Source organism: Pundamilia nyererei, unplaced genomic scaffold (assembly GCF_000239375.1).
Source record: "Pundamilia nyererei isolate P.nyererei 1_Seehausen unplaced genomic scaffold, PunNye1.0 scaffold00110, whole genome shotgun sequence".
Lineage (NCBI taxonomy): Eukaryota > Metazoa > Chordata > Actinopteri > Cichliformes > Cichlidae > Pundamilia > Pundamilia nyererei.
In genome coordinates this window covers 1,449,514-1,474,808 of record NW_005187511.1, presented here as the reverse complement: position 1 = coordinate 1,474,808, position 25,295 = coordinate 1,449,514, and the positions used below count along the sequence as shown (strand labels likewise).

Here is a 25,295-nt window from a genome sequence, read left to right as displayed (position 1 = left end):
TTATGGTTCATCATGGAGAACGTTGAGACACGTATAGCCTTTGGGTTTTGGCTGCTTTATTACACCTCAGCTGGGTCACCACTCACCTCCCCCTCCAGTTCCCACACACGCACTGGCATCCTGTTCCTGCACTTCTACCGACCACTGCACCTTTGCTCACAGGTGTTCAGCTTGGCATGCGTTCATCAGCCCCCCTATCGGTTTCATGCTTCACTTACAAACAAATATTTTAATGGACAGGGGATGAGTGACACGGCTTAATTTCTGACAGGCTTACTCTGTGCCTGATGCATTGCAGCACACCAGCTCTGAAGAAACAGGCCTTTGAACGCTTGGGGAATGAATATGATTCCATTGTGTGCAGGAATGTATGTGCCGGGAAAACCGTTACTGTGATGAAGAGGGAAAATATGAGCGTGTGTAATAGAGAGTGCATGCAGCAGTATTTTCTTTGATGTGAAAGTGTACGGCATGTGTTGTGTTCAGACGTGCAAAGTGCAGAACTCACCTGTTAGTAATAAGCTCCAGTCTAGAAATGGCATTTCTCTGCATTCCTCAGATTCTGCTTCACCAGGGGGCTGGATAAACGTGTGCATGTGCACACACTCACACAAACAATTTCTCTTCTCTCCCAGCAGCCCGCAAAACCACACATTGGTGATCAATCACACTCACAACAATCTCGCCAAGCAGACACGCAGCCAATGAATACACAGGACAGAAGAGATTCCTCCCAGTATGTTTTCTCCTAATCTCTGATGAAAACTGTCACAGTCATAGCAAGCAACCCAAAACAGGGCTCCACAGCAGGCCGCAGCCTGTTTGGGTCTACTATGAATAAAAACCAGGCTGGGTTTCTTTCTTCTCGATATCAGAAAGAGATATAGGCATCCATGACATAAACTAGCGGCTGATATGTGAATGCAAACATAGCTTCTTTCCGATTTTTCTCCTGTCAGTGCTCGGGTTTGTTCATCTAACAGTTGATCCCCCTTTATTTCACCATTCTGCACAACTTTTCATCCTCCCACTCTCCGAGAGGGCTGCAGATGCTGAACCTGGCCCTCATTCCAAAACAGCAGGAGCTCGAGTCTCCCAGCTCATTAACACACAAAATTACCTCCCACCCCCAAACCACACTTCATTCTTCTCGAACATTCGCACAGAAAAACCGAGGAGACAAAGCTTTTTCCCACAATGACTTTATTAAATATATATTTAATGTTTTATAAACACAGTGTGGGCATCATTGCAGATTAATACCAGTGCAGCAAAAAAAACCCCCAAAAAACTCAATCCCCCCCAAAAACAAGCATTACAATAAACAGATGAGAAAGCCCTCGTCATCTTCAGTCCTTCATTACTGGTCCTGAAAAATGAACACAGAGGAGTCATGCAGCATGATGTGATCGTGTGTCACAGACCTCTGATAAACAATGAAAATTACACTGTGCGCTTACCTTAACCATGCGACCATGAATCAGATATGGTGACCTAAAGTCATGCTGGCAGTTGCTGTAGCCCATGCCCAGTCCCAAGCCTGAACCAAATGACAAAGGCCACGCGCGACCTAGCGGCGAAAAAGAATCCCTGTTGGATGGCTTACTAAGAAAAGAAAAGAAAGGAAAAGGAGGGTTTTCTGAAATAATACTTACGTTTAAAGACAATGAGCGAGAACACAATGCCAACACCGAGGCCCGTTACTGCAAAGAGAGAGAATTATTAGTGGTTTTATTAAACTACCTCCTATTGATTTGACTTTATTACTGAGGTAATGTGATCATCTCCCATCCAGCGTGAAAACTGGCCAGCTAAAAATCTGGTCGGCTGTAATGAGCGAATATTTGGTGCAGAAGTTGGAAGGTAGCGCCACTTAGCAAGACTAAACTAATGAGCAAAAGACAGGAATAAAGGGGAGGAAAGAAAAAAGAAAACACAGAAAACAACTTAGAAAGAAAGCAAAGCGTAAAAGGGGTTCAGGACAGGGGGAACCAATCCAAAGAGGAGAAACGCAGAGAGCAGGAGAGGTGAGAGGTCAGTGGGTGCGCAGAGAGATTGCCAAAGTTGCTCGAACTCCTGAGTCCAGAGTGGGATCTTGAGGAGGAATGTGTTTGTGCGTTTAACTTCACCTCGCTGCAGGCCACACCACACCCAACAGCAGGCCAGCCAGCACAGAAAGCACATAAAAACAGCCATTTGGGCCCCTCCGACTCCTAATTGGATTCAGAGAGCTATGCAGCATGACCGGTGCGCCTGAACCAGAACCCTAAGACTGTTCCCCATTACACAGCTTACAAATGTCAAACAAGACCACAAAAGACTTTGCTCATCCTCTTTATCAGCACACATCAACAATAAATCATTCCTTCTGCTTCCATTTCAAGCAAAGATTTAGATGAAGTTAAGATTTGCCGTCTATTACAGCCACAGTCTTCCTTTGCTCTCCAGCCAGAGCATATTTTGAAGCCTCTTGATTTTCCACTGACTGTAATACAGTAAAAGCACTGGCAGAAACTGAGGGCAGATCAACATCTCATTTTGGCATCTTTCCTTTTGTCTTGACATCTCCAAAGGAGGGGTGGATTATAACAAAAACATTTGTGCTGGAGAAGAATGAAATACACAACCCACAGGGCTGAAAATACTCCACGTGCTTTGCCAGCAAATCAAGTCCAGAGCCTGTTAATTGGGTTGCTATTCATTTAATCATTAGCTGAAGTATTTTCTGCAAATGGTATCAATAAGTCACTTTTAATTACCCCGATTTACTGAATTTAGTTCAATTACAACTTGAGTCGTATACCCCTGGCAAATATTTTTGCATTGCAACACTGCAATTTTAAGATGATTTTGAGTGCATAGTTTCCTTTTAGAACTAATGATGATTCAGTGTGTTTGGACAGAGGCCACTGTTGAGGATCTGCTCTGCTTTAACTAAAGAAATTACTCTGCCAAACATGACAAGGTCATAACAATGTGAAATTGTAACAATATTTTCTTTTTATTCTGCAGCTCTACTCTGGACAGACCACTTGTGTTTCCAGCTTTCAGCCTGGCTGGTGGGGTGCGTTTAGGGATAGCACAGCCTGGCATCACTAGACAAACGTGCAAACATGAATTAGTCGATTTAAACATAACGCAGAAAGCAGACGTCTTTGAATCAAACTCGCCCAAAATGAGACGCGCAGTTCCAAATAGCCCGGCGTAAACAAAGTCGGGAGGAAATCTGTTTGCACAGGAGATGCATTCTGCAGCAAGAAGTGAGACACAGATTCCCACATTCATCTGGTTCACATGACAGTGTTAGCAAAGTCTACCACTCTGATTACAACTGGAATATTTAAAACAACTATTGGATATACAGCCAGGACAGACAAAAGACTGTCTCAGCGTTAGCAAGCAAGACTGTGGACTCGCAAGTCTTGTTCATATTCAGATTCATGGATTCATGGAAAAAATGCAAATAATCTTAGAAGCGTGTGACAGATGACCGAAGACCTTAAACTACAGATGATGCAACAATGAAAATAAGGCTCTACAAACAGGTCGACACCTAGAGGGAAAAAATACCCAAGAGCTCCTGAAGGATTGCTGAGTGAATTTTTTTCTGTAATAGTTTTGCCGTCCTGCACAATACTTTATACGCATATAATAGTTTTTGCATTCCCGCTGACCCAAGCAGTCCGGTTATAATAGTAAAGTGCTCTGTAAATACAACAGAAAGCAGGAACAGTTTGACGCTTTTCTTACTCAACACTCTTTCTAAAAAGACCAATCTTGGAGAGTGCACAGCTGCTGGTTGTCAGCACAGCTGTATCTGCTCTTTCTGGTTAAAAAAGGTGAAGCTGTGGCTCATTTATGGTTGAATCTGTGTCATTGTGGCCATATCTAGATGTACCATAATTACATAAAACCTTCTTTAGGAGACGAGTTCAGAAAAACAGCAGCTTGGAAATCACCATGATGCGCAGTTGAAATCTTAACAACCACAGTTACAGCCCGTCTCAATCAGTGAGAACGGGGCTAAAGTAGCGCCTCTTAAACTGCAACGGTGCGGACTCGCGTCTTTAACAGCTAAAGCTGAGGGTGCACGGACATGTGTTGAGGCACCAACCATGAGCAGTCTATTATATAAAGTTTTAACCAACCTTTATGGATCAGAAGACAGACAAACATTTTTTTTAAAGTATGCAAAATGTAGTGGTAGGGAACACAAAAGCACCCCTGGCAAAATAAGCATCGGTTGGATATTTAGGGGTTTAGTTTGAAATGAAGCATTTATAAAATGTATTTATGCTGAATCACTTTTAAATAGCTGCATGCACACATAAGTCTTGTTCCAACAATGTGATAGTGTTTCTAGAAATGACATGAATATTCACTATTAATGGCTGTTCTCATTAGCATTGTTTACAAGTTCCTCAAATTAAATACTTCATGTCCGGTAAACACCGTTTTTCCTGACTATGAAGAGGATGACGGCTCTTTTCTTAACACCACTCTACATGAAACTCAGTCCCTTTATAAAAAGAGCTAGATTTATTCAACTTGTTTTCATCACAGCTGTAAGAAAAATGTTATCTTTAGCTACATTTTGAGTCACAGTTCCCACTCTCTTTTATTTTGAAGCAAACATTATTTTAAATCATGTAACAGATTATCTAAATATTCTGAAGCTGTGAGAAAAAAATAGCATTATGTCTCGCTCTATTAAAATCCTGGGAGTTCTTAACACATCAAGGATAGGATAAACACATAAGCTTGAATGAATATAAATGTAGGATCAGCTAAGCTATTTTTTTAACAACCCCCTGAGCAGAGCATGTACTGCAGTGTTTCTCTGGCTACCAGACACACCTTGGCACAGCTGGCAATTTGCTCCACTGAGCACGAAGCAGTGCCACGATGCAGATGTTTTCCTCCCAGCAAGATTACACATTTTATTGTGCTAAGACTGACGTCATTAGGTGTATCTTTGAACAGATGTTTTGCCAGTCTAAGTGTTTTAGTGCTGGACCAACACTGAACAGAATACCACAGAAGACCCCATGGCGGTGTGCTCACTGTAACTCACTGGTGGTTCACCAACAGTGACTTTCACTGAGGGCCAGAGCCCAGCGAAGAAAGTAAAACATCTATAAATTTCAATAATGCTCTCACTGTGAAAGAAATCCCTGCTTGTGTTGTTGCATAACTGATGGTTCTGGCAATTTAAGCATGTCTGCTGCAAACTGTTCAATACTGTGTATTGTTATTTTGCCATGACATTTATGGATATTAAATATCAAAGAGATAATGGTGAAAAATGAAGCTTTTGTTAAGTCAACAAGTAGAAGAAAGACTTGCTCATTCACGCTCTTCTCTCAGTGCTTCACTTCCTGCTAATAATGGGCTAAATTTATCTAATTAAAATAAATAATATTAAACAAAATTACATAAAATTGTTTTAACAATTAGCTCGCAAAACAGTGAACTAAAAATGAGACTTTTCCCCCTTTTTACTCTGAACTGCATGCCAACATTTTTTTTTGTTCAAAAAAAGAAAAATGAAAAAAAAAATCTTTACAAACATCTTTACACTACTAATATGAAATTCTTAAAACATCTGTTTTTGGTTTTTGCGTAAACTTTAACTGCCAAATGAATGCCTGGTGTGAATAAAGATTCAAGTTCAAAAAATGAATAAAAACCAGTAAAACTAGTTCAAAGGTCACCTGACTACACCTCTTCTTTTCAGCGAGTCTGACGTAAACCGCAGATTACAGTAGTCTTAGCAAAGCAGCGGAGAAAATAAATTAAAAAATAAATAAATAGAACAGAGCCCATATAGCCTGACCTCCACAACGGAAAAATAAAAACAACAACAACAAAAAACAGCAGTGCAATAAACCAGGTGTACATGCAAAAAACACAGAGGCAAAGAAATGAGGTGTTCATATTAAGATTTATATCAAACGTATATACAAAAAATAAATGTTATTTGCTCCCTACAGATTACAACTTTAAATGTTTGTATACAGACACTGATGTCATAAACCTGTACTTAGATTAACTGTGATAAACAACTATGTTATTGTCATATAAATAGATATTTAAGGTGTGAAAAAAAAGACACTGATAGATTGTTAACTAGCATTTACAAAACCAAATAAACCAAATAAAATTGTTATTTGGTTGTTATCTGACAGAATGACCATAAAAAAACTTGGTATTTTAACAGGTTCTTTTTTAAAAATGTCCTTTTGTTTTTTCTTTAAGTTTACTCTCAGTTTCCAGAGCAGGTTTTCTTGTGTCAGTTTACTTTCTGTTGTTCATGTTTAATTTTAGTTTTGTTTTTATTATTTTTCCTGTTATTTTTTAATTTAACTTTAAAAAAAAATTATTAGTGTATAGCGGAAAATCAGTGCAGGAATTACATAAAAAAATACACTTTCTGTAAGCTGTTGACTGACAGTGTTGTAGACACCCAGTCTCAATAAACGGATCCATCAAAGCCTCGTCAGGAAAGCTGTGAGAAGTTTTGTTTAATTAAACTAACAAATAATATAAATAAGGATAATGCCGCTTCATTTTTGTTTTATTTTATTTTAGTTAGTTATTTTCCAGGTTCGCAGAATTGTTTTAGGTTGTTTTAGTTTCTCATAGTTTTCTCATTTAAAACATATTTTTATTAGTTTTTATTAGTTTGTATATCCCTTCTGCAACTGCAGACATTGTTTGGTTTTATAACTAAAATAAATTATTCGGTCCTTATAATCCCTGTAAGATACTGATTAAGGCTGCAAGTAGTGGAGAAAGGGCAGGTAGATCAAGAGAGTCCAAAAACAGATAAATTAATCTGCTTTAGGGCGTGACTTCGCACACTTTCCCACTCAAACACAGGTAATAACTTCCACCTCGTGGCTATGTCTGCTTTTTTATGATATAATACTACAGAGTTAACAAATATTAAGTTTCATCTGTACAGCAGACAACTTTGACCTTAGTGTCACACTAAGGTCCAGCTAAAATGACTTCTCGCTCGGCTCTGACCTGTAGTGCGCCTTATTCTTCAGGTTTCACACACAGCCAAGTGTTTAATAAGAGCAGCAAACAATTACACTGCGTGTATAAAAAGAAATTAACCTGTTTTCACCGCTGTGTCAGCAAGGCAGCGGTCCCACTTCCGTGCGTGTTCGTCTGCCATGTTTTCTGCAGTCAGGAAGATCTCGCGAGAAAAGCATGAAGTCACATGACTCATTCCTTCACGGCTCCTTCAGTGTATATGTTGTCCGGTAATAACACGTCAGTATTCCGGCTTTTGCTATTCACTTTCCTTTATCTTTTCATGCGTTTTCTTCTTTTTAGCTTTTATGAAATTAAAATTACAACTTTAAATTGTAATTACTTGGCGTGGTTTTTGTTTTGTTTTATTAATTGATCTACATTAAGGGCTGTCACTAAAGTTAGCTTCATGCCTGAGGTAAAGCCTTATCTCCCACAGAAGGACCTGGAAAAAGTTATTCATGCTTTTTAATCACTTCCCACCTGGACTACTGTAATTCCCTGGACTTTGGTATACAACAATCATATATCCTTCAGTTAGTCCAGAATTCACCAGCTCGCCTTATACTGGTATTAAAATACTTGAACCCAGCACACTGGGCCTGCCATTTCTTCATTGGCTCCCTTCATTGGAATTGATTTTTATATTTTATTACTTACATTTAAAGCTTTAAATGGACTGGCATCTTTGTATCTGTCAGAACTGCTTCACATTCACACAATTATAAGAGCTCAGACGTCGTCTAACCAGTTCCTCCTATGCAAACTTAAAACAGAGAGGTGATCGAGCTTTTGCAACAACAGCACCAGGTCTATACAATACCTCTCAAAATCCACACAGCTCAGACAGTAAACACATTTAAGTTGTTATTAGAAATGCATTTGTTCTCCTTGGCGTTGGGCTCCAGTGTGACATTCTTTTAGTCAAATGCAATTTATTATTATTTTTTATTCTATTGTCTTTTAATGTTGGGTATTGTGCTCAAATTTTATGGATATTATTGTAGTTTATCTATATAAATACTATATACTATTAAAGTGCAGCACTTTGATCAGCTCTGTTGTTTCAAAAGTGCTATATAACTACATTTGACCTTTGACTTTTTGATTTCTTAATCATTCAGTTAGACACAAACACTGTATTTGAGAAAAAGTTACTAAGAGTTTGTATCTGGCTTCATGTTGCAGCATATTTGCTATGATGTAACCAGTCCAAATTATTAACCTCTGAGTAATCACTGAGACATCTGTAAATGATGAAGACATTTTTTCTGGGTTATATTTGACCTTACCTTAAAACTTCCACTTTGATTAGTTGATTAGTCATCTCGCCCAAACGCATATGTGTGGAGGAAATTCTGCATGCATTCACAAAGTGTTGCACATCAGATGTGTGCAGGCCAGGGTTTTCAGTTTAATGCAACCACAATTAAAAATTATAAACAAAGTTGCCACTGAAATTGGTTGTCCGTGTGATTAAATATGCTATGTGTTAAGTAAGAATTTAGCCTTTTTTCTTATTTTATTTTCTCAGAAACACCCTGTGTGTAACACTGATTGTTTATGCTGGAAGTGGAGCTGTTCCAAACACTCAGTAATATACAGATGTTAGTGAAGTTTGCAGGCAGGTTTCTAATTTGCAAACAAAATAGGATGTACGCAGCTTCTTTCTAGGGGGAGAACCTAGTTGGCATAATGTCATTATACGCAAACGTCTTGACCCACTCCCGGTTTCTTTATATTTTGTTTCCTTGGAGACACAGACTTTCTTATACATTTTTTAAAGTGTTCTTGACCAATAGCTCTCCAGGCTTTCTGAAGGTCTTTCATTTTCAGTCTAGTTTTTTCAGGGTGATGTTTATTTTCTTTGTTAAGCCACTTATCACTGACCTATGAATCATTCAAGCATAAGGGAAGGACTCTTATGCTTGAATGATTCCGAAGACACAACACTGGGACGAACCAGTATTGTGTCTACAGACAACAGACAACTTAGCAAAGTACTGATTTTAAATTACATCTTTAGGCACTTTGTTGCTAGCAGCTTGTCACACATAAATGGCCTGTAAATAAAGAAACAAAAACAAAAAAGAAATAAGAGCGATGCGACTGGCCCTTCACTGGATCCATCTACTGTTCACTGAAGCCTCATCAGAAATGGTCTTAGTGGAAGCGTGGCTGTCAAGAAGTCAGTCTTAAGGAAGGGAAACAGGGACAAAGGGTTGCAGTATGACTAATTATACAAGAACTGGACTGAAAATCAGTGGCAGTAGGTCTGAAGGGGTGATAAATCCAAATTTGAAATTTTGGGTTCAGGCTGTTGTGAGTATATACAGGGGGGGTCCGGCAAGAGGTACAACATTGAGTGTCTATAGCTATCTGTAAAACACGAGGCTCTGTCATTGTTTCGAGCTGTATTTAAGCCAGTGATTTAATCAAAATTGATTCAATTATGAACACAGAAAAGCACTATGAGATATTGATCCACTATGTAATACCATCTGGAAAGCATTGATTGACAACGGCTCAACTTTTCTGTATGACAATTACTCCAAACACACTGAGTTGAATGTCCTTCAAGAAGCCCCGAGAACTATTCCTGAAGACTGCTTAAAGAAATAACAAGAAAGCTTGCCTAAGAGAGTTCAGACTGTGCTGAAATATAAAGTTGATCATACCAAATATTGACTTTCAAGCTCGTCAGAAGAGCACAAACTCAGTTTTTGCCTTATATACTGTATCAGTATATAAGCTGAAACTCTGTTTCAATGAATAGCTGCATATATTTTTAATTTTCCCAGCAAAATATAGAGAAATTATGGGTGGCTCGAGACTTCTGCATAGTACGGTAACTCTCAGTATTACAAGTAATAATTATCAAAGGTGATCAGCTTGCCTTTACAGCAGTGCCCTTAGCATTAATAACTAACCGATTACCATACATATAGATATATATTAACTTCCATCACTATCATGCACTTGAAGGAACATTCAGATTATATTAAACTGAACAAAGGGCAATAAAATAACACAAATGACATGAAAACAAAAACAAGTTAGGAGTGATTTTATTTTATAATAACTACTATTAAATATTTAAAGATATAACTTAATTTAAAAACATATAAAATTGCTCTTACCACTGAAGATTAATTGCACAAAAATAAAAGTGAGAAAGTAGTTCATAATAATTCACAGAAAAATAGAAATTAAGATCTGCTTTCTTGTTCATGAGACACTGTATACGTTAAACTTGCCGCCGCCTGCAGTCTCCGTGTTTTGGGGGTTTATTTTTTAACTCCCCCTCTGCTGCCCTCTCTGACAGCACATTTACTACACCACTCCTCTCTTTCCATACTTGGCAATGCCTTTCTTGCTCCTTCGCTATTGGCTGCTGCAGAGAAAGGCCAGAGTGACCCGGACATGCAACCGGGGCCTGTTTTTGTGACTGCAGCCTCCTTCCTGTAGCCCGGTTGAGGAAGTGAATTTCGCTGACAGGGCTGGGTTCAGAGAGGGAGACGCGAACAAAACATCTTCATCACGGCTCTCAAAAAACATCAAAGCAACAAGAGACAAAAGGAGCGACCTGTTAAACCATAGTAAAGTTAGGGTGTACACTCATCGGTGAAGTCGTGCTCTCTCCTGCCCAGCTGAGACCGCCGCAGACATGGTAAGGGCCGCGTTCAGGCTGCTGGGAGAGACGGGGACGGGGCTGCTAACTGGAGGGAGGGGGGTGCTAAGCTAAGCTAGCGCTGGCTAGAGGCGCACGGTAGTAACCGGAGAGGAGCAGCAGATGATATAAATCATCGACGCATATTTAACTTGCACTGCTGGCAAAACTTGCGCTGAACTACCGGATGAGAATGAATTAGCTTTGTGGTTAAGCTAGCTGCTGTTTCTTCCTGCTAGTTAGCTCATAGCTAGCCGGGCTACATGCCCCGTAGGCATAAAGTTAGCACAGGATGTTTTGGATTTAACACAAGTTGGTTAATAGTAATGGCGAAGGGTCCTAATATAACACACTGACACACGCACACACGCCTGTGCACATACACTTACACACAGGCTAAAATAGTCAAGCGCCGGGATGCCTGTAGCTAAAATAAGACCGCTCGCTCCTCCTATTCCTAACCATGACAAGCTGTCAGCCTGATTTTCCCAGCCTTATAAGTTTGATCTTGACTGAGCTAATGGTTTCTCTGGAGGAGGCTATTACACCCAGTCCAAACAATCCATACCAACACAGCACTCACTGTTTACTTATTCCTTATTTTGGCTCATTCTCCTACGTTTTCAGCCCATATAGCAGTAGGCTTGCTTTAACTGGACCCGTATTTGTGCTTATTTTATATATATATATATATATATATATATTATGCTTGACTTGACCACTTGTAAAATGGGCTTGCTCTGTCTTACACTGTTTATAAAAGCATTCGAAAAATGGGAAGAACAGCTGTTTTTCTTCCACAGTCGCCTACTCTCCTCTTCCTCACCTCATCCATCCTGCCGGGCCCAGCCTCGCCGTTCCCCCCTGACCCTGAGGCTTGTTGGTCTGAGCTAGTGTTTACATGGAGACAGGAGCGCTGTTAAACACAGTGTCAAGAAGCACAGGTGTCTGATGGAACCTTCAGTTGAGAGAAACGTGAAACGAGGCAGAAATCCTCTCGGAGGAGACAAAGTGGCCTGGGAAAATCTGCGTTAAAAAATTCTGTTACGTTCGGGTCGACCTTAAGGAAAAATATTTATGGATGGATTGAGGAGCTATGAGTAATGGATTATTATGTTTACTCTCTTAAGGCTTTACTTGAGTGATGATTGTCTCACCTCTAGAAGCCTCTTTCGCTTCATGTTCAGTGTTTTCTGGCCGCCAAACACATATCATAAGCACGTTTTTGTTTGTAATGGATGTCAGGATCGAGGAATTGTAAAGTAAATCCATATATGTTAATGGATTTTAAGTAGGCATTATGAAACATGTTTAGCTAGATTGCTGAGTGGCAGTCAAAACATTGATCATTGTCTGATAAAGCCAGGCTGGAAGTGTTTGCGACAAAGGCAGTACCTTCTATGGAGAAGCTTGAAAAACATGTTTGGTCCTTTTTATTATCACACACTTAAAAAAAATTTCCGGCACATTCCCCAGAGTTTCATGTTGTGGCCGGTCCATCCACTGCTCTTCTCCAACATCCTGCTGTTCGCTGCATAGTTAAGGCAGAAAACCCCCTTGGGGTAAAAGCTATGTTATGTCAGTGCTCTGTGGTTATCACCATGTTCTTAATTTAGTTCTGAATGGTTTGCTTGGTGAAAGATAACTAGTGGTTTTCATTTCCCTAATCCTAAACCTGATGCACGACCAAGATGCTGTTTCAGGTTTCATTGTTTTCTTTTCTTTTTTAAAGGAACATATAAAGGGAACAACATGTGTTATTGCTAATACAACTGGATCTGCTGCTTCACACTGTAGTTGAAATGAGTCCACTTCAGTTCGGACTGTAGTAAAGACACTAAATTGATTTTGGTGCCTTTGGTTCTGCAGATAATGGCTACTGTGCACTGTTTTTGATCATTCTACCAAATGTACCTTTAGGCTGTGTATTGATTTAACCTTACTGTGAAGTTGTAGCCATCGTCTTACAAGCCAGATTGACAGAGAGATGAGAGGCATCTGTCTGACTCAGCTTGGTGGGGGATTGATTGCATCGCAGGCTCACTCTGCAGTACTTAATCAAAGGTTCCAATTACAAGGTTGGGGAAAAGAGAAAACCTTAGGAGTTTGGAAGAAGTGTAGATGCAAAGCGTAGTTGTACGCTTATCAGGCGAAAAGATGAAGATCCTTTGATCACGACGGCTTCATCAGTGCAGGATTTTCAAGGCTTCGATTGTTCACCTTATTTTATTGTCGCATAAATCTGTCAGCTTGTGTGATTCAGACAAAGTTGATAATGGTCGTTTGGAGGTGGGTGGGGAGGGATTTTGTCATTGAATATCTGTATGTGTGTGGCAGGAACTGGATTAGAACGTTTCTGTCCTGCCAGAACTTGAATGTGTGAAAGTTTCATCTGTGGCCAAATTCACAGTCCAAGCAGCTAGTTTTACCTTTGGTCTCCCAACACATCCCAGTCTGCAGAAGCGGAGAAGTTCCTACATAAGATGTATTGTAAACAGCTGAGTCTTAAAAACTGAATTACCCGTAAGCAGTTAATTCCAAGTAAAAACTGTACTGCACTGTCTCTTTACCTAAACCCTAAAGTAAAAGTTTGACTCGAATGATAAGGGTGGACCTGACCTTTAAATGCTACCCTACCACACTTCCTGTTGCCCCATGATGATGATTCTTTAACCAGGCTTCCCCTCCTTTGTTCCTACATGAAACTAATCAACCAAACACGAACCCTTGAACCACCACACAGCCTAGATAACTTTCAAGCTTGTGCACTGAGGTGCTGTAACTATAACCCCTAACCCTAAATGAAGCTTTTCTTTTCACAACTCTCTGCAAGGTGCTCACATGACAAATCATGAGAGATGTTCAGTCTACTGAGCTGGAAAGTTGTGTGTCTGTATTCTAGCAGTGTGGGAAAAGGTTTTCCTGCAAGGGTGTGAGGGTTTCCTGCACGGCAACTGCAGTCGTACCCGTGTACAGAATGTAGCAGGACTTTTATTACCGTGCTGTGGTGGAGACACTGATGAGGGTACAGTGTGGTTGCTTTGTTTACTCAAGCATGAGGGTGCGTATTTATACTTCTCTGTGTAATACAGCTACTCAGTTAATGTGAGTCTCTGTAAGTTTGCAGAGCTGATTCATTTTTTTTAAGTTGTGCTTTTAAGTAACATTTTAATTACCACAGCAGAGCATTTCTTTATTAAATGGAACCTGCTTTTTTCCCCCAACCCCCAATATTAGACTTGTATTCGCCATTTACCTGTTTTGGCTCATCTCACTTTCTTCTGATTGGCTGTCCCCCACAAACAGAAGGATTTAACAGCAGATGAATGGAGGCTGTGTGCTTTAAGACAATGCTATTCTCTTCTTAATGATGCACAGCTACAAATAGAAAAAAAAAAACTGTCTGAAACTTTTGACCTTTTGGCCCCTGAATAATTTGTTGGCCCTATTTAACATGAGCATCTGCTTTTGGAGCAATGTGTCATCCCTGCACGCCATTGTTGGACATTCAGAAACCCATTCTCGTGAATATATTATTGAGATGAATCTGCAGTGCATGAAGAGGTGTTAGCTGATCTTAAGATGACAGATTGAGTATGTTGGGTTTTTTTTTAATTTTTTTTATTTTAAGTTTATTTCCTTCAAAGAAATTCTGTGTTACAAACCCGCGGACTTTGGTTAACACAGGCTGCTAAAGTGTATCATCCAGAAAACAAAGACCATGTCAGGAATTCTTTGGAAACTTGCCTCGGTGTATGTGGGAAGAGATCAAGTTACAGGAAGAGTTCAGGTGATCCTTCCAGTCAGCACTGCCTGTAAAATCTAAGTTTTCCTCTTTAACTGTTAGTAGCTGTGCTTTTGGCACAGAAAAAGACAAATACTGTAAATGTCCTTTCACTTAGTTTGGGCCCCACTTCACTTGGTTTGGGCCCCAGGAAGACTAGCAACCACTGTTGTGGAAGCTAATGGGGTTCCTTATAAATAAACAAATGTAAAAGGTTAGCTGTGGTGAACTTACAGTACCAAATCTGCAACATGCAGAAACGTAACATGCTTGGATGCAGTCCTTGAAGAAACCAGCAGTTAGTTTGGCACTGATGATGCTTTGCGTTGGTCAGATTAGTTGAAAAGTCGGCCAGAAGGGGGAAGAGTGACAGCAGAGCTCCGCTCGAAAAGAGAGTGCAGAAATCTAGGCGATGAAAAACTACGTCATGAGCAGCACAGACGGTCGCTGCAGTGGACACTTTTCATAGATTTAACACTCAGTTTCACTTCAGTTTCGTGGAACAACTTAGCTCTCTTCAGTGGTGACCAAGAGAAGCCCGCAGACCACCAATGTTAGTTTAATGTTAAAAAACCCCACACAATCTGTGTCTTGTTTATTCTCTATAGCACAAACATTTTGTTTTGAATTCATTTTTTAACTGTGATCTCCTGTTACAGTGCAGTAAGCCATTGTCTCTGCTGGTTGTTTTTCAGAATGACCAGCAGCTGGATTGTGCTCTGGACCTGATGAGGCGTCTGCCTCCTCAGCAGATCGAGAAGAACCTCAGTGACCTCATTGACCTGGTGAGTTACTGTCTGATTCACAACTGAGAGTGAAATCTGTTCTTCTCCAGAGTGTCTCTGTATTTAGTCTAAAAATTTCCCGTGAATGGACAAGTCACTTATTAAACTTTAGATAACTTTTACTTCTAAGGTTGAGTAATTTGTTAGGTACACCACAACTGCCTGTTAACGCAGCTGTCTAAGCAGCTATTTACACGGACACTTTGTTGATTCCAGTCGTCAGAGAAGAGACTGCTTTAGGAACTTGAATAACTACTCATTACAACAAAGGTTTGCAGAGGAGCTCTGATTTTATTTTTTTTTTGTGTGTGTGTGTGGTGTGTGTAATGTTTTTGTTTTTTTTAAACCTACAGCAGCAGAAGACCACACTGGGTGCTAATTGTCAGCTAAGAACAGGAAACTGAGGCTACAGTTCACACAGGCTCACCAAAGTTTAACAATACAAGACTAGATAAACATTTCTTGCTCTGAAGAATGTTGATTTCTGCTTCAACATTCAGATGTTAGGGTCAGACTTCCTGCAACAACATAAAAGCTTGGACCCTTGCTGCATTGTATCAACAGTTCAGGCTGTCGGTGGTGGTGTAATAGTGTGGGGGTTTATCTTGGCATATTTAAGGCCCCTTTGTACCAACTGATCGTTGTTTAAATTACAGCCTAACTGAGAATTTTTCCTGTCCAACCTTGTCCATCCTTTCATAACCACATTTTACCCATCGTCTCATGGCTGCTTCCAGCTACATAGAACACCATGGAACTGAGCTCAGATCATCTCAGACTGGTTTCTTCAACATAACAATGAGTGCTCTGTATTCAAATGGCCTCTGCAGTCATCAGATCTCAGTCCAAGAATAGAGCAGCTATGGGATGTGGTGGAAAAGGAGATTTGCATCATGGACATACACACGAGAAATAAGCAGCACCTATCACGTCAACTGCTGTCGTGTCAGTATGGATGAAAATCTCTGAGGATATATTTCCAGCACCTTGTTGAATCTCTGCCACGAAGTATTAAAGGACTTCGGAAGGCAAAAGAGGGTCCAACCCAGGCTATGCCTAATAAAATGGCTGGTGAATATAAATAGTAGTATTAGTAATGTGTTAATAACAATTTATTATGGATTTGTTTTATCAAGCTACCATAAAATGTCAGTCGGTCTGATTTGGGGAAAGGTCTTTCAAATAATCGCATGTCTTAAAGTATTTGCATATCTCTATATGTGGTATTTATTTTCATATTATACAAGTGAGTTTTGCTGCACACCACTGTATTATCTGGGTAACTGATACTATTTTCAGCATTTTAAAAAGGGGTTTAATCATATTTGTTCAGAGTGGAAGTAGCCACACCAAAGAGGAAAAACTTCTGCTTGTGTGATAGTTATTACTTCCCCTCCTGCAGTTTTCTGTATTTGAAGTTGGTCGAGTTACTCGGCGCATTTTAACAACAGTCTCAGCTAAAGCTGACAGGTTATAACTGGACACAAATCAAATCACACTTGTGCCTCTGTTTGCATTGCACCTTATTTTTGTGGGTATATCCGTACCCTTTCAGCCAGACTCCCCACCTGCTCAACTTCCTCTTCTCTCACCTTTAACCCTTCTCCCCCACCCACCCGGACATCTGTTCTTTCCTTACCCTATGACCACTGTGGCTGGTTGTTAGTGATTATTATCACAGCTGTCAATCACTTCTGCTGCCAGGCACCTTTAGGCTCAGTCCCTTCGCCAACTCTTCCACGTAATCATCTGAAATCACCTCTCTCTTTCCGCCTCCTCTTCTCCTCTCTGACCACCCCCCACCCTCACCACTACATGCTCTTCCCACTGGATTTTGTCCACCCTTGTTTGGCTTGTCTCAGCCAGTCTAGGCTGCCAGGTGTGTGTGCGTGCGTGTGTTTGTGTGTGTGTGTGTGTGTGTGTGTGTGTGTTTGTTCAGGGGTATGGGGCTTTTTTTTGGCCTGGGTAACAGGCGCTCCTTTGTGTCTATGCGCTGATGCAGGAACGCATAGCAAAGGGACTCCATGTCAGTCTGTGAGAACTAATTTGTACCCCCTTATCCTGCAGATATTATGTTTCCCAATGATATTTTATTCCGTCTCCTCTCAGTAACCTCTGCTTATGGGGTGAAACTGGAATGTGAGCGAAAGATGAGAACTTAAAAGTATGTTTTCATCTACAATGAGAAGATCACATGACGTGATCCTCTGTGTTTTGTTAGACTGTTCCTCCACGTATCAGTGATTTTTTTTTTTTCTTCTCTCCAAGCTGGTATCTGTTCTAGGAAGGCTAATTTTACCAAAACACCCTTTCATGTCTCTTGAGTACTCTCACGTCATACGGAACATACTTTATGAAATGTTTGAGGGGTTTAGATGCTCTGCAGCTGCTGTAATTAATCATCTGTGGTCATGTACTGAGCTTTTTCTCCCCATGTTTGCATCCAGGTGCCCAGTCTGTGTGAGGACCTCCTCTCCTCTGTGGACCAGCCCCTAAAGATCGCACGAGACAAAGTGGTGGGGAAAGACTATCTGCTCTGTGATTACAACCGAGACGGCGACTCCTACAGGTAGCGGTCATAGCTGGATTTTAGCCCACTCAAAGGAACATACGCTGCAGACTGTGGGGTAAAAATGGGGATATTTTGTTGGGCTGCCTTTAGCTTTAATGGTGGCACAAGTTCGCTGTGATTGTTGAGCTTAAGCAATGTCAGAAGATATATTTCTATCCAGAGTTTCATTCATTTCTTCACCAAGATCTTTTGATCATGGTGGAAGAGTCAGACTACTGTGTAAAATAGTCTCTAGCACAACCAAAATATTCTCAGTGGGGTTAAAGTCTGGACTCTGTGGTGGCCAATCCACACATGAAAATTATTTCCCATGCCACCCTGAGCCTCTCTCTTCCCAAGGCTCTTATCCATTTGCTCAGGTATCTCCGGGTTCTGATGTTTTGTTTTTGCCAGGCAGTGTCTGTTATAATCAGTATAGTGCTGAGGTAGAACAAATGAAATTTCAGTTTTTGTCTGTCACGCTAAAAGGCAACAAAATGTCCACGTTTCCAAGAACGCACATTTTTCAGTTTGTCTTAATAAAAAAATCGTAATAAAACCAGCACATAATTTAGCTCTGTTTTAGATTTAAAGCTTAATACATAAAAATTCAAGAATTAAACCTGATTTATTAGAATTTTTTCAAAATATTTGACAAATTTGCACCATGTAAAGTCAATGTAACAGCAACCCATTCGATAGAGGTTCATGACGGTATCATGGGCATTGAGAGAAAGATCAAATTAAGTATAAAATGAATTTTTAAAAAAATGTCTTCATACTTTAACTTATGCTTCACCTATATGAGGACCGTGAACTTAACCTCCTTTGATGTTTGGACCTTTGCTTGTGTAATGCAAGCTTAAGGTTTCACTTCAAGCAGGTCACTGTTTTCACTTTTAAACACTAGTATCACAAGTATGTTTCTAACAGCTAAATTTAATATATACCTCTGTTTAAAATCTGAATGTTTCATTCCTCAGATCCCCGTGGAGTAATAAGTATGAACCTCCCATTGAAGACGGTGCAATGCCTTCAGCCCGCCTGAGGAAACTCGAGGTTGAGGCAAACAATGCCTTCGATCAGTACAGAGACCTGTAAGTGCCAGAGAAGAAATCTAATGTGGAGTGTTTGATAACCTGTCAGTTTCAGCCTCTTGTGACATCTGATGTCTGTGTTATTCAGGTACTTTGAAGGTGGGGTTTCCTCCGTGTACCTCTGGGATTTGGATCACGGCTTTGCAGGAGTTATTCTCATTAAGAAGGCTGGAGATGGATCCAAGAAGATCAAAGGGTGCTGGGACTCCATTCATGTGGTGGAGGTGCAGGTGAGAAGCAGATGAATGAAGCTGTTTGATATTTTACAGGCTTGTTTGATATTTAGCAGCTGTACCATTGTCAGCCAGGAGAGCTTCTAGCATCCAGGACACTGTTGCCAGATTGAAGATGCTTTTGCATGACTGTCTGGAGTTTAAGGTTAAAACTAAGCTTTTAGTGCACTTACGGTAATGGACCGGGTTGACAGCAGCTCGAGTAGTTGTCTTTCCTCGCTCAGCTCCATGTGCCACACGCACAGCAGAGCTTCACAAACATGCACCATTATCTTTTCTGGATGGTAACATGTTGTCATGTTTTGCATAATTGCTTGTTGCCTCTGTTTTTGCAAACAGGAGAAGTCCAGTGGTCGTACCGCTCACTACAAACTCACCTCCACTGTCATGCTGTGGCTCCAGACAACGAAAACTGGCTCCGGTACCATGAACCTCGGCGGCAGCCTTACAAGACAGGTAGCGTGTTGAACTAAACGGCTGATTGGTCCTCTCATGGTATAGGGATGAATTAATTAACTGAACGTGGTATCTCTTTTTTTTTCTCCGTTTTTTTAAACAGATGGAGAAAGACGAGACGGTTGGAGAGTCCTCACCCCACATCGCTAACATCGGCCGCCTCGTTGAAGTCAGTAAAGCCGTCGACTTAATTTCCTTCCCTCTCCTTGTCTGAAGCAGCGATACTGCTAAAAGCCGTAAAATGACTGCAGTGTGTTTCTCCTGAATCAGTCTCCTATGCAGGACTCTGCATGACTTCAAAAGTCATGTGATAAACAAGCTAATCCAGCAGCTTACTTGTGTTTTGCTCTCTTGCAATGCCTCTTTTCCTGCATTGCCAGTCTTACTGCTGTTCAAGTAAAGACTTAAAACGGCGCAAAAGTGGTTATGAAACCGACTAAGAGGAAGCCTTTGCATTAGCATACCACAGTGCTACTTCACATTGCTGATAGAAAGTGAATCATAGGAGTCCTGTGTTGGGTGCATATACAGGGAGTGCAAGTGTAAAAAATGGTTTGAAATGGCCATGGCTTTGTTGCAGCTGTGTGAAATTTTGTAGTGTTGATGGATAAGATTCAGTTTCAGTTTCGTGACATCTCGATTGTGATATCTTTGTATATTTGCATGTAACAGGTTCTGCGGGAATATTTTTGGGGACTTTTTTTTTTTTGCATAAGCAGTTCACAAGTAAAATCCTTAACATGCATCATAGACAGTAAGTCACAGTCACAGTGGTGGTGAGTGCTTCATTCTTCACTCTTGATTTACTGTTTTTTCACATTCAGCAGAGGAAAATCCCTTCGCCACACGGGACATTACAAAACCTGTCATACTTTACATCGCTGTCACACAACTCCATGTTCACGAAGTCAAGCTTTTAAGAATCAAATAGAAGAATAGAGCTAGCAGTTATAATGCATTCATATTGTTTTTCTAGGATATGGAGAATAAGATCCGCTCCACACTGAATGAAATCTACTTTGGGAAGACCAAGGACATCGTCAACGGCCTGAGGTACTGCTGCATTAGCTCTCTACATCATGGGATCATGTTTTCTTCCACAGCACTTCCAGTCAGCAGCTCAGACGACAGATGTTGTCTCGCCTCCTGTGTTTCAGTCTCAACCCTGTATCTGATTATTTGAGTCTGCTTTTGCTGCCCCTCGTCTCAGCTGCATTTCGTCTTCTTTTCACTATACCTGCTCCTTCCCTGTGCCTAGAGATGGATGCTCGATACTGACGCTGTGTCAAGCTTATAAAGTGCAGATCTTTGGAAGCACTGCTCCAAAGTGTGGTTCAAATCACCAACACTGTGAGTGACTGAGGTTTAGCTGTGTTTCACCCCAATTTCAATGAGTGGCTTACAGGGGCTTTATACTTTCGTACGTGTGATATAACCGAAGATCCCTCTGAAAACCCACAATGTAACATCCGCCATAATTTGATGTGCATCTTTCTGGTAATGTAACTACATGCTGCATTGAAGCATCCTGAAACTATTGAGATTGGCCTACTGCATTCCTCCTATGCATTTTTTTTTTGCCCCAGTGTTTGAATTTATCAGTAAGAGAATAATAATTGTCTCTTTATAAGGAATAATAATCATAGTCTCAATATAGAGGACAATCACTGATCACAACAAAGAGCAGAGACCCAGAAGACAGAAAAGTTCAATTTTTTCGTTTATTACTATCGCATAAAACACTTGGACATGACCACAAGGTAATTTGCAAAACACACTAGAATGAAGGCCAATCGTGATGTTGTAGGCAAAGATTCACTGCACAAGTGTAAATCAGACCGTGTGTAGAACAAACCCGATTACGTCACAAACTCCTTGAACGTTTTTAAGCCATCATCATTAGCAGCTGATGCAGCTCAGGACTCAACAGATTGTAGAGACCTTTTGACAGCCAGGTTAGTGAAACTCTCGGTGCCCACAGAGGAACTGCTGGTGCCACAAAAGATTCCTCGCTGATGCAGTTATTCCAAGGACACAAGATCCATTTGTTTATTGGCCGCAAAAAACGGCTGCAAAACAAATCTTGTTCTTCATTCTTCAAATCGATTCTTCATAATCCACAAACATTGGCTACGTGGTACATGCTTTCAGTTCATTTCACAGTAGATTAATCATTTTCCACAACAACATGATGCTTACAGTAGCCTGTCTACAAAGTAGGCGACATTCAAGTCCACAAAATATGTGGAATCAACATAGCGTTTTTTCATAAACTGTTTTTGTTGTGCATTGTCCTGAATTAGTACTAAACTTAAACGGCGTCACCGTGGAGATGGGTGTTTCATTGTTAAAAAACACAGTCACTCAATACAGTTCTGTCACAACTGCTTCGAACATTTCAGTCCTTTCCTCAACTGCTCCTGTCCTTTTTTTTTTTTTTTGTTGCTGCCCTTTGTATCACATTTCCACTATCAGTGTCTCTCCTCCTCTTTAATCCCTCTGTCACCTCTCCTCCCTTGCTGCCTCTCCCCTCTGTGCTCCAGATCTATTGAGTCTTTGCGTGACAATCAAAAGTACTGGCAGCTCCAAAAGGAGCTGTCACAGGTGCTCACCCAGCGACAGACCTCCATTGAGAAGGGGTCAAAGGTACAACCTAGCATGGAGAAGTTTGTCTATGTGGGTGTGTCTATCTTTGTCTTAAGGTTTACGACATAACCTCAATAACACTGACAATTGATCCTTACAGTTTCTGTTAATCATTATTTGCTGGGAGAGTTAGTCTTTGATCGGATGGAACAGCAGTGAAAGAGGTTTCATGGGGAAGTAGAGCAGCAAATGTAAAAACAGGAACAGGCTGTTAAGAGTGAAGGCTGACATTCAAAGGGAAATGAAGATATGTACAGAAAAAAAATTAAAGCACCTTTTCCCCCCTCAAATTGTTTACGTATGTGCACTGTTAGAAGTTTGAATGATCGTGTAGTGTTGAAGATCAAAAGGCTGTATTGCAAGTTTTGTTTACCGGTATCTTTGTGTTCAACAGCTGATTTCTGACAGAGTAGCATACTAACCAAGTCAGAGTATTCAAATGACTCACCCGGGTGTTGTTTTGCACTTTGCTGCCCTAATAAGGTTTTTCTACGATGCCGTGTTTACTCAGCGTGTAGCACTGAAAACACTGTGTGTGAAAGCACAGCACTGTAATGAAAACAGGAAATGGATGATTAACGGGGTGGGATCTTCAGAAGAAGGCAGAATAAGTGGATATGTTCACATACACTCACCCGGAGGCTTTATTAGGCGCACCTTGCTACTGCTGGGTAGGACACCACTTTTTTGCTTGAAGTCTTGTGGCATGGTCCATGTTGACATGATTGCATCACACAGTTGCTGCAGATTTGCTGGCTGCACATACATGATGTGACCACCACGACCTATAGGTGCTCTATTGGATTGAGATCTGGTGACTGTGTACGTATTGTGTGATGATTTGAGCTTTGCAACATGGTGTGTTATTCTGCTGGAAGCAGCCACCAGAAGATGGGTACACTGTGGTTATAAAAGGATGGACTTTGCCAGTAATAGTACTCGGGTAGACTGTGGTGTGTTCCGAGAGGCTCCTCTGCATACTTTGGTCATAATGAGTAGTTATTTGAATTACTGTTGTCTTCCTGTCACCTCAAAACAGTCTGTGAATTGTCTTATTTATCTCTTAGTTTTTCATTATTCTCTGTAAACCCTAGAGATGGTTGTGCAGGTAGATCAGGGGTTTATAAAATATTCCAACTTTGCTGTGATGTGATTGGCTCGTTTAGGTTTTTACTTTAAAGAGCAGTTGAAGAGGTTTGGTGTTCGGTGAGTGTAAAATATAAATTTGTCAGGGTCATAATAAAGCTGCAACTGCATGACGACAACTGACTTTAACGGGTGGTTATGTGTGCAGTGTGTAAACAGCTAACATGTTGTCATAACCATATGAAATCTCTCTGTGGTGAGACATAAAAAAGGTCTCCCCACAGAGAGGAAGACTTGAATTGTTACTAATAAATTTCCTACAGCCTGAGTGTTTCTGTCTCACTGGAGAAACTTTTTCGAGCCCTTTGATGTTTTCTTGTTTGATTTTTTTTTTTTTTTTTGCTCCCACTGACTTTTCTCACCTTGTTTTTTGGTGTCTCCTCCACACAGGAGTGTGCAGACTCTGGCTGACAAGTCAAAGCAGGATGCTCTGAAGGTCGACCTGATGGAGGCGCTCAAACGCAAACATAACAGCTAGAGATGCTACTGTTGTTTTCTTCTGTCTCTCTGTTTCTCTCTCTGCCTCATCCCTGCCATCTTTTCTCTGTTTCTTTATGTCTCTTCCTCCATGCCTGTTTCAGTGCTGCACTCTTGTTTATTTGTGGAAAAATAAAAAAGGAGAAATGCTTAGCTTTTTTTTTTCTTTTTCTTTTTTGTCTGGTTGTTTTCATGCATCTCATCTGCCATGAAGCCATTCACTCACGCTCTGTTTGTCTTCGCCCCTCTTTTTTTCTCTCTCTGTCTCTCTCTGTCTCTCTCTCTCTCTCTCTCTCTCTCCCCCCCCCCCTCCCTCCCATGTTATGAATATGATAGTATTACCACGGTTAATGATAATCTCAAGGGTCACTCTAATAATAATCCCTGATGTTCTCACAGCTGATATGTCCTCAGTCGATTTGTAACGAGCGACTCTGGCCCTGCTCTTCCTCTGTGACGAGGACACAGACTGTGCAGTAGGTGGTGGAGGCTTGGCAGTGGTGTCATTATGTTCATCAAATTATATTCTTGCATCTATCTTTTTTTTCCTATGACACCCCCCCCCCACCTGACCCAAACCCAAATATATTTGTATAGAATTAAAACTGTCCATGTATATCGAGTGGTTATTCTTCTGGGTGATATAAACGGTGCAAAGACGAGGGCGGCCTTTCTGTGTGAGCAAGAACGTTTTTACACTTTATTTCCACTCTGTCCACATGCATGAGAGCCTTTGTGGAGCTGCAGAGGGTGGAAATGAAAACTTCTCAAACATAGGGATGGACTGTTATTATCGCCAGGTACACCCTCGTCATAATCAACTCCCCTCACACACACACACACACACACTGTATAACATGACAGTTTGCTTCCCCTTTGTTCAGCCTGTTAACGTCTTCTCTATCCTCACCTATTATGTCTTTGTTGGGGGTCACAGTTTGTCTTGGTGTCACAGTGGAAACCTTTGTTTCCATTTTGGAGGGGAATCTTTGTTGTATTTTTTTTGTTTGTTTTTATTTTGTAAAGCTTATGACTCATATTGTATTAGAGCCTCCAGCAACAATAAAAATTGTAAAAAGCTACTTGCTTGTTTTAATTTCATTCCTTTGTATGAATGTGATGGTTGGGTGGCTGTGGCTCAGGTGGTACAGCGGTTGGAGGATCGATTTCACAGCTATTCCAGTCTACGTGTAAAATGTATCAAGTGTCGTTGGGGACCCCAGTGTATCCATCGGAGTGTGTTCACCAACGTGAGATAAAGCGCGCGTGTGTGAAAGTGTAGGTCTGCTAACAGGGGTAAAGTTAGCTTGATTGTTGCTAATGCAATCATTAATGAATATCGAGGAGCTATTTGCACTGATAGGCTAAAAGCATTTTATGATTTTTGGTATGTAGCTTATAGTTGA

At 40.7% G+C, this 25,295-nt stretch overlaps 2 protein-coding genes across 3 annotated transcripts; one reads left to right on the top strand and one right to left on the bottom strand.

Moving 5' to 3' along the window:
* Positions 1–1,186: 1,186 nt before the first annotated feature.
* On the bottom strand, positions 1,187–7,237 carry micos10 (mitochondrial contact site and cristae organizing system subunit 10). The gene is made up of 4 exons (XM_005741430.1): positions 7,126–7,237; positions 1,656–1,703; positions 1,461–1,570; positions 1,187–1,369 (listed from the first exon to the last, which is right to left on the bottom strand). The coding sequence occupies exons 1-4, from the start codon at positions 7,184–7,186 to the stop codon at positions 1,361–1,363; spliced, it is 228 nt and encodes a 75-aa protein (XP_005741487.1). The 5' UTR covers positions 7,187–7,237; the 3' UTR covers positions 1,187–1,360.
* Positions 7,238–10,433: 3,196 nt separating this feature from the next.
* capzb (capping actin protein of muscle Z-line subunit beta) lies at positions 10,434–24,971 on the top strand. Of its 2 annotated transcripts, XM_005741428.2 has the most exons (10): positions 10,434–10,714; positions 15,194–15,283; positions 17,731–17,852; positions 18,818–18,931; positions 19,020–19,161; positions 19,504–19,620; positions 19,724–19,789; positions 20,597–20,673; positions 22,164–22,266; positions 23,803–23,891. In XM_005741428.2, exons 1-10 carry the CDS (start codon positions 10,712–10,714, stop codon positions 23,821–23,823), a joined length of 855 nt encoding a protein of 284 aa, XP_005741485.1. In that variant the 5' UTR covers positions 10,434–10,711; the 3' UTR covers positions 23,824–23,891. The 2 variants fall into 2 exon arrangements, with proteins under 2 accessions (XP_005741485.1, XP_005741486.1); XM_005741429.2 differs by lacking the exon at positions 22,164–22,266 and having other exon boundaries at positions 23,803–24,971.
* Positions 24,972–25,295: the final 324 nt, after the last annotated feature.

Bases quoted from the DNA above. Each gene is read 5' to 3' on its own strand.
- micos10 (XM_005741430.1), bottom strand. From the start codon at position 7,186: ATGGCAGACGAACACGCACGGAAGTGGGACCGCTGCCTTGCTGACACA. The intron at 1,704-7,125 runs GTTAATTTCTTT...CTCTCTTTGCAG, and splicing joins TGACACAGCGGTGAAAACAG to TAACGGGCCTCGGTGTTGGC. The intron at 1,571-1,655 runs GTAAGTATTATT...TTTCGCCGCTAG, and splicing joins CTCGCTCATTGTCTTTAAAC to GTCGCGCGTGGCCTTTGTCA.
- capzb (XM_005741428.2), top strand. The intron at 20,674-22,163 runs GTACTGCTGCAT...TCTGTGCTCCAG, and splicing joins GACATCGTCAACGGCCTGAG to ATCTATTGAGTCTTTGCGTG. The intron at 22,267-23,802 runs GTACAACCTAGC...TCCTCCACACAG, and splicing joins CCATTGAGAAGGGGTCAAAG to GAGTGTGCAGACTCTGGCTG.